This window comes from Pongo abelii, chromosome 19 (assembly GCF_028885655.2).
Source record: "Pongo abelii isolate AG06213 chromosome 19, NHGRI_mPonAbe1-v2.0_pri, whole genome shotgun sequence".
NCBI classification, from domain to species: domain Eukaryota; kingdom Metazoa; phylum Chordata; class Mammalia; order Primates; family Hominidae; genus Pongo; species Pongo abelii.
In genome coordinates this window covers 69,225,808-69,235,000 of record NC_072004.2, presented here as the reverse complement: position 1 = coordinate 69,235,000, position 9,193 = coordinate 69,225,808, and the positions used below count along the sequence as shown (strand labels likewise).

General features: G+C 38.2%; 1 protein-coding gene across 2 annotated transcripts in view; it reads left to right on the top strand.

The window, feature by feature from the left end:
• Positions 1 to 7,635, top strand: part of FBXO47 (F-box protein 47) — a 30,028-nt gene extending 22,393 nt beyond the window's left edge. For both annotated transcript variants that reach the window (XM_054546633.2, XM_024235069.3), the window contains exons 8-11: positions 326 to 472; positions 1,144 to 1,286; positions 4,995 to 5,154; positions 6,444 to 7,635. In XM_054546633.2, the coding sequence (XP_054402608.1) occupies positions 326 to 472; positions 1,144 to 1,286; positions 4,995 to 5,154; positions 6,444 to 6,559 (566 nt within the window). In that variant the 3' untranslated portion in view covers positions 6,560 to 7,635. The remainder of the gene's footprint in view (positions 1 to 325; positions 473 to 1,143; positions 1,287 to 4,994; positions 5,155 to 6,443) is intronic.
• The last annotated feature ends 1,558 nt before the right edge of the window (positions 7,636 to 9,193 follow it).

Sequence of the window (9,193 nt, the reverse complement as noted above, 5' to 3'; positions counted from 1 at the left end):
CACCACCATGCCTGGCTAATTTTTATATTTTTAGTAGAGACGGGGTTTCACCATGTTGGCCAGGCTGGTCTCAAACTCTGTACCTCCAGTGATCCTGCTACCTTGGCCTCCTAAAGTGCTGGGATTACATGCATGAGCCACCACGCCCAGCCAGAAACGTTCAAATCTATACTATTACCAGAATTGACTTCTTGTTTTGAAAGTTAAAATGAAAGTAGCTTGTATAAGTAATGGGATTGCATTATGCAATTCACTTTCCTTTTTAAACAAGTCTTTATCACAAAGCCAACTATTCTGTCATAGTCTCGTTTTTGTTTCAATTCAGGACAGGTGGTTTGGCAGAAAATGATAGAAGAACCTACAGATGAATTCAGTCTGAAAGGTTTGGCTGATGCCATTAAGTTACTATATGATGCTAGCACTAAAGAGTGGACAGCAGATGATGTTATCAGTCTTGTAGATGAACTATCAGGTAAAAAATATATTTACTAACATAGAGTAATAGAAATTTGTTGTTAAAATACAGTTATAAAATTGTGAAGATAATTCTACAGGTAACAAATGATGTGCCTGTTGGAAATCACTGAATGCTCTAAAATATTTAAAGAGTTTGGCATTATGTTTGAAGAGAATGCATATAATCAACTTACTTTCCTTTGCTTGCCAATTTTATAAATAAACATTTATTATTATTATTATTTGAAAGCCTCTTTGTTTAATTAGCTCAATTACTCCCATGTTGTAAATTCTTAGAAACACCCTCCTAGGTTCTGTAAGAAGCCCTCTTCTGTGAGTAAAGGAAAGGTGAAACAATTATTCCTATTCCTGCATAATCCTTTAGATTCTAAAGTTTACAAGGATGCTTTCCTTGCACAGGATTAGAACACTTTGCCTGCTGACCTATGTGTAGGAGAATTGCTTTGTTTATATTATTAGTACATTTGTAAGAGCCTCCATGACATGGCAATAACCTGTCTCTGACTGAATGCCATAATTGGAAAACTAGAGCATTTTTTTCTGAGCATTTCCCTTGGCACTAATTGTATTTCCAATAAAGTGATAAAATATTGCATGTACTTAATAGTATTTACTATAGCTGTTGTGTGATTTCTCATTAAATAATTGTTCTTCCTCTAATAAAAGTGGTTCCCCGTGAATGGCTTCTAGAGAATAATGCACGTCTCCTAATGCTAAGTGGAAACAACATCTGTTTCACTTTCATGGCTAGTAAAGCTGTGAATGGACGGACCATTGAACTGGCAAGGCTCATAGTCTTTTTGGCTTTGGTAAGTAAAAATAAGTTTTTCTCTAGCAAGTTTTTTAACACAACAATTGACCTACCAGGGAGCTGCCCTGAAGGAACTGAAATGTGGACAAAACATTTTGTAAAAATGAGTATTGAAGTATATATTTTCAATGTTTCTTTTTCAAAATATTAAAACATATGTTTTGTTTTGTTTTTTGAGACAGTCTCACTCTTTTGTCCAGGCTGGAGTGCAGTGGTGCAATCTCAGCTCACCGCAACTTCTGCTTCCCGTGTTCAAGCGATTCTCCTGCCTCAGCCTCCTGAGTAGCTGGGACTAGAGGCATGCACCACTATGCCCCAGCTAATTTTTGTATTTTTAGTAGAGATGGGGTTTCACTATGCTGGCCAGGCTGGTCTCGAACTCCTGACCTCATGATCTGCCCGCCTTGGCCTCCCAAAGTGCTGGGATTACAGGTGTGAGCCACCGCACCTGGCCTAATATTAAAACATGTCATAAACTATAATATTTGGAATCATCCCTTCTATTAACCTCTCCCCACTTCAAGTCTGGATTTTCATTATACAGTTCTGCTAAGTTATATTCTTTTTTAAAAAATTCCATGTTAAAAAAAGCATCCCATTTGATTTACTTCAAAATAATCACTGTGGATGTGGGTTGGGAAGAGGACTTGGGAGTAAATGGAGATAGAGTTGAAATAAGATTGATAATTGTTCAAACTGGGAAATGAGTACTGGGAGTTTATTATATTATTCTCTCTAATTTTGTATAGTCAAAATGTTTCAAAATAAAAAGTCTTAAAAATATATTTAGGCTGGACGGGATGGCCCACACCTGTAAACCCAGCACTTTGAGAGGCTGAGATAGGAGGATCACTTGAGCCCAGGAGTTCAAGACTAGCCTGGGCAACATGGTGAAACCCATCTCTACAAAAAAATACAAAAATTAGCTGGGTGTGTTGGCAACATCTGTGGTCCCAGCTACTCAGGAGGCTGAGGTGGGAGGATTGATTGTGCCTGGGAGTTTAAGGTTACAGTGAACCAAAATTGTGCCACTGTACTCCAGTCTGGGCAACCAAACGAGACCCTCTCACCTCTCAATACACACACACACGCACACACACACATACATATACACATACATACATATATATAATCTTATATTTATTTAATATTCATTTAACACAAATTTGTGTTGAGTGCTTACTATGGGCCATAAATTATGAGATTCTTGAGCCCAGGAGTTCGAGAGCAGCCTGGAAAACACAGCAAGACCCTGTCTCTACAATAAAAATGTTTAAAAATTGGCCGGGCATGATGGCTCATGCTTGTAATCCCAGCACTTTGGGAGACTGAGGCAGGCAGATCACCTGAGGTCAGGAGTTTGAAACTAGCCTGGCCAATGTGGTGAAACACCAACTCTACTAAAAATACAAAAATTAGCCAGGTGTGGTGGCAGGTGCCTGTAATCCCAGCTACTTGGGAGGCTGAGGCAGGAGAATCACTTGAGCCCGGCAGGCGGAGGTTGCAGTGAGCAGATCATGCCACTGCACTCCAGCCTAGGTGACAGAGTGAGACGCTGTCTCAAAAAAAATAATAAATAAATAATAAAAAATTTTTAAATTTAACAATTAGCCAAGAGTTGTGGCACGCGTGCCTGTGAGCTCAGCTACTCAGGAGCTGAAGTGGGAAGATCACTTGAGTCTGGGTGGTCAAGGCTGTATTGAGCCAAGATAGCACCACTGCACTCTAGCCTGGGCAACAGAATGAGATCCCATCTCAAAAAATAAATTAATTAAATGAAAGGCTGGGGCATTGGTTCATGTCTATAATCCCAGCTCTTTGGGAGGCTGAGCCCAGAGGATCACTTGAGGCCAGGAGTTCAAGACCATCCTGGGCAATATAGGGAAAGCCTCAATTCTACAAAACATAAAATAAAACTAGCTGGGTGTGGTGGTGTGTGCCTATCGTCCTAGCTACTCAGAAGGCTGAGGCGGGAGGATCACTTGAGCCCAGGAGTTTGAAGCTGCAGTGAGCTATGGTCATGCCGCTGCACTTCAGTCTGCATAGCAGAGGGAGACCCTGTCTCTGAAAAATAAATAAGTAAATGAATAAGTAGGAGTTCACCAGGCAGATAGAGGGTGGCAGCAGATTATTCAAGGCAGAAGAAAAATGGGATCATGTGACTGTATTCAGGACACTGTAAGCAGTTCAGTATGATTTCTGAAGGGTAGAATCTGCAGAAGAGTAGCAGGAGGTGAGGTTAGACATGAAGGGAGAGGCTAGGTAAGGAAGGGTTTTGTGGGCCATTCTGTGGAGCTTGAACCCATTTTCTAATAGGGAGCTACTGAAAAGTTTTATGAAGGGGAGAGACATAATTGGTTTTGTGTTTTTGGCAGATCATTTTGGCAGCACTATAGCAAATGTAATGAAGAGAAAATCACTAGGGGTGGGGAAGCCTTCTCTAGAAAGCCTTCTCTGATTAACGTGTCAATTCTGATCATTAAAGTTCTCTAAATTGCCTCTGATTTGTCTTCTCTATCTTCGTTTACTATTAGTGTCCTTAAGCCACTGTATGTGTGGGCTAGGTCATCTCCCAAAATAGACTGCAAGCTCTTTGAAATCCAGTACTGTGTCACTTATTTCTTTCATAGTTCCTAGTACAGTACTTTACACATAATAAATAGTCAATAGATCTTTCCTATCACAGTGCTATTATTTAGTTACACTACTATACAGCTTATTTTAATATGCATTATTTATTTGGCTATGTGAGTTAAATTGGCAATTAAGGATGTTAGTAAAGAAACCTTTTACTTTTCAGTCAATTTTAGCTAGGAACATGTAATCTTTAAATATTTATCTTTTCAATAATGAAGAAACAAATATTCCCTAAAATTCTCAAGATGGAAAGTCGACAATACCATAGAATTCTCTTGCTTATTGAAATTGCCCATTTGTCTGTCACCCTCATTGGACTTCTTGAAAATAGAGCCATGTCTTTATGGTTTGTCATTGTATCTTCAGCTCCTAGCAGGTGCTCAATAAATGTTTATTGAATGAGTAAATGAGCAGAATTTTTTTTCTATGTTCAGTAACTGTTTTCAATACATATATATATATATATATATATATATATATATATATTTTTTTTTTTTTTTTTTTTTTTTGGAGACGGAGTCTGGCTCTGTCCCCCAGGCTGGAGTGCAGTGGTATGATCTCCGCTCACTGCATCCTTTGCCTCCTGAGTTCAAGTGATTCTCCTGCCTCAGCCTCCTAAGTAGGTGGGATTATAGGCGCTTGCCACCATGTCTGGCTAATTTTTGTATTTAGTAGAGACAGGGTTTCACCATGTTGGCCAGGCTGGTCTCGAACTGCTGACCTCAGGTGATCTGCCCACGTTGGCCTCCCAAAGTTCTGGGATTACAGGCATGAGCCACCGTGCCTGGCCTGTTTTCAATATTAGTTATTTCATTAGTAAATAATATTCTATGATAATCTTAAATTAGGCTTGTATTTACTTCATACTTTTTTCCCATTAAAATTGTACCATTTGAAAGCAAAATAGTATTAGATACAAGTGCATTTCCCATGTATAGGCTCAGTATGGTGTCAGGTATCATAAATTATGTAAAATCACAGACTATAATTATTCATCATTGTTCACCATTTTCAAATTCTATAGCTTTCTTCACATGAAGGTTTACAATGCTTTATATGTCTAAATCAGGTGTGTGAGAAAGAACTATACTGCATGGATTGGACTGTTAAAATGATGCAAAAAGTCTGCAAAGTCTTTAGCACTCCAGTGGAAAGAAATAACTTCCTGCAGAGTGTGGCAAATGCATTTGCATGTGTTATAATGGAAATGCTGCAATCAATTATGTCTGGTAAGTAGGAATGTACTTGGTCCACAGGTGTGCGTAAAAATGCGCTGTAGCCTCCACCTAAAACAGAGATATTTTTCTCTAACAGTCCAAGTATAGAAAAAAAATAAAAGCTATTTCTATGTTGACTTTTTTTTAAAAAAAAACTAACAATAAATAGAGGGAGCAGACTTCTTGTTTGTTTGTTTTTCCTTGCAATATATTTAGTTCCTGGCTTTCGTCACTTTAAAAATCTGGTATTGGTTTTAATGGAGAATATAAAGTTGAAGAGTCTGCTTTGAAAGGAACCACTTTCAATTTTGCACAGCAAAAAAATTTAACTTGCTCACTTACCAACTGTCACTAGCATAAAAATATATTTGTAAATATTATTTTATAGGTTTATTAAGTAACCAACATGATAATTAACCCTATTTTACAGATGAGGAAAACTAAGGCTTAGAGAAGTTACCTGATTTACCAAGGTCTCAAAGTTAGAAGCAATAAAGCATGGATGAGCATCCTTTTCTTCTGACTTCTAATCTACTTTTCTTATATAATTCCGTGATTTCAGTAGTTAACTTGACTTAGTAAAGTCACTAACAAAAAGTCTTCTGTTTAAATATTACTAGGGAAGGCCGGGCGCGGTGGCTCATGCCTGTAATCCCAGCACTTTGGGAGGCCAAGGCGGGTGGATCACAAGGTCAGGAGGTCGAGACCATCCTGGCTAACACAGTGAAACCCCGTCTCTACTAAAAATACAAAAAAATTAGCTGGGCATGGTGGCAGGCGCCTGTAGTCCCAGCTACTCAGGAGGCTGAGGCAGGAGAATCGCTTGAACCCAGGAGGCGGAGCTTGCAGTGAGCCAAGATTGTGCCACTGCACTCCAGCCTGGGCGACACAGGGAGACGCTGTCTCAAAAAATAATAATAAAGAAATAAATATTACTAGGGAAAATTAGAACATCTTATGTTTCAAATAAATTATATACGTATAAGGCGGGTGGATCACCTGAGGTCAGGAGTTTGAAACCAGCCTGGCCAACATGGAGAGACCTCGTCTCTACTAAAAATACAAAAATTAGCCAGGTGTGGTGGTGCATGCCTGTAATCCCAGCTACTCGGGAGGCTGAGGCAGGAGAATCGCTTGAACCCAGGAGGCAGAGGTTGCAGTGAGCCGAGATGGCACCACTGCATTCCAGCCTGAGCAACAGAGGGAGACTCCATCTCAAAAATTAAATTAATTAATAAAATAAATTATATACTTAACATTTTAACTGTCATTTTCTTTTCCCTACTATGTATGGCATATAGGAGACCGTGATGAAGATGACAGAAGCTTTTTGAATTTGTTCCATCTTGTACATGCTCAGGCTAACTTCCATAAGGAGGTCCTGTATTTGACCATGAATACTCCTCTGTCTACCTAAATCCTCAGAAAGCCTTGCCTTTAGAGAACCTCACTGAACGAATGATTAGAGGAGTGCTACTTTTTCACTCAAAAAATAGCATCCATGGGACTTTTTATCATCTAAATAACCTAAGAATTCAAAAGCTGGATAGAATTTTAAAAGCAACTACGTACATCATTATTAATATAAAAATAACAGGCAGACTCAAGAATGTACTGAGATTTCTCTGGAAAACAAGCTCTGCCTCTACAGGTTTTAGTCAACCTAACACCAAACCAAAATAGAATGTTAGCTGTTCAAGAATCTGGGACCAGCCAACCTGTATGTATGCATTTTTGAAGCAAGAGAAAATTCCATTTTATAGTTAGACCCAAATTCACTAAATAGTGTGTATGTTCACTTTGTCTAAGTTGTATAGACATAGCCCAGAATGTTTTGTGAAGATTTGCAATATGGTGTTTTGGAATGTGTAGAATACAAATCACAGTTTTTACTACCTTCTTGGCATATGCTTACAAAGAACATTATATTTTCTTCATGTTTTACATGAACCAATGGATAAAAAACAAAGTATACATATATGTCTCTCTCTCTCTCTCTCTCTCTCTCTCTCTATATATATATATATATATATATACACACACATACACACTCAGAGACATATATTTCCTTCTTTAAGATAATCATACAAAGGGTCTATACATACAGGAAGGTATATATTGTCTCAATACAATCAAATCATCTTTTACTGGGGATTCAAATAAAATGTAGCAAATAAGAGAAAAATGAAATGAAAGAAAATAGCTATTCTGCTGCCAGAATAATCTTTACAAATAGTTTTTACTTCTTCCTAAAGTTTTTCTCCCTATCTTAAAAAGTGAGATTTGGCTGGGTGCAGTGGCTCACACCTGTTATCCCAGCAATTTTGGAGGCTGAGGCAGGAGGATCCCTTGAGTCCAGGAGTTGGAGGCTGCAGTGAGTTATGATTGCACCATTGCACTCCAGCCTGGTGACAGAGTGAGACCCTGTTTCTAAACAAAACAAAACAAGACAAAAAAACAAGATTTGACAAAGGAAACTAAAAGTGTGAGTGGTTTACAGCAGCCCATGAGAGAGTGGGGTTCAGTTCTCTTCACTCAAGTATATAGATTCCAAGAAGCTGCAGGACTGTTTCAGCCTGACTAGCATCTGCCACTACTGCTTTTACTTTTACTAGTAAAGTAGATAATAATAGTGGAGTCCTCCTGGATCTCCCATCCCACTTTTTTCTCCTTGGGTTTGAGCACTTTACTTCTGAAGACACATTGCTTCCACCTGGACTTCTCAGAGGCTGGCCTTCTTTACCCAAGCTCTTGATTTAACTCATCTTTGGAGCTGATGAAGGAAAGAAACACTAGAAGATATGGAAAGTATCTGCAGAAGTAGGGTGTAAATTGTGGGAAATTCTGAAATGTTTGGTAAGAGGGACTCAGAGATGAATAGGACTGAGGAAGAGTGAAAATTGTGGAGAAAATACAAATTGTGAGAACAGGATTTTATTGTATTTCAGTAGTAAAGCACTTACCTTCATTTCTGGAGGGTGAGAAGTTTAACTGTCTTTCTTAGATGGATTTTCCAACTGCAATTCCATTGGTGGCAGGAATTTTTTTCTCCAGTTTTTCATTAGCATATTTATGCAAAAACAAAGTTCTTGCTTTTATCCTGGTTTAATTTTCTTCTTCTCAATGTAAGAATTCACCCTCAGTTGAATTATAAATGGAATTGAATTATAAAGATTAAAAGTTGGCAGATATCAGAGTATAAAATAATACCTTAGTTTTTTCATTTTCCCCTCTCTTTTTTCCTATACATGCTTGCAAAGCATAGATCTATCAAAACACTGATTATTCCAAGTTAAGAATATACCTCTTCAACTATCTGTGAGGGAAAGAAAAAATAAGGAAAAAAGCGTAACATATTTAAATATAAATCGTGAAATTTTATTTTTTTTTTTGAGACGGAGTCTCACTCTGTTGCCCAGGCTGGAGTGCAGTGGTGTGATCTTGGCTCACTGCAACTTCTGCCTCTCTGCTTCATGCGATTCTCCTGCCTCAGCCTCCCCAGTAGCTGGGACTACAGGTGTGTGCCACCATACTCGGCTAATTTTTTTGTATCATTAGTAGAGACAGGGTTTTGCCATGTTGGCCAGGCTGGTCTTAAACTCCTGACCTCAGGTTATCCACCTGCCTCAGCCTCCCAAAGTGCTAGGATTACAGGTGTAAGTCACCATGCCCAGCAATAGTGAATATTTTTAATATTTTATTAAATGGATTCTAGATTTCATTTCCTTAGAGAAAGAAGTTTGGCATTGTAAAGTTTCCTTGAATTCCTTGAATTATTCCAGTCTCCACAGCAATTATTTTTAGCAAGTTTACAAAAGAAGCATGTAAAACATATTTGGTCTGGGTTTTGAATCTTCTTTATACACTTGAACTGACATGACTGCTGCTGTAATTTAAAAAAAAAAAACCTCATTATTTATTTCATTATTCTCAATAATTGTGAGATTATTATATCATCCTTACCAAAAATTTGGAACATAAAAAGTTTGATTCATTCTTTGGGTGCAGGAAATAAACTGTGTCATTCTGCCACCAATAAAAAGCAAGCTGA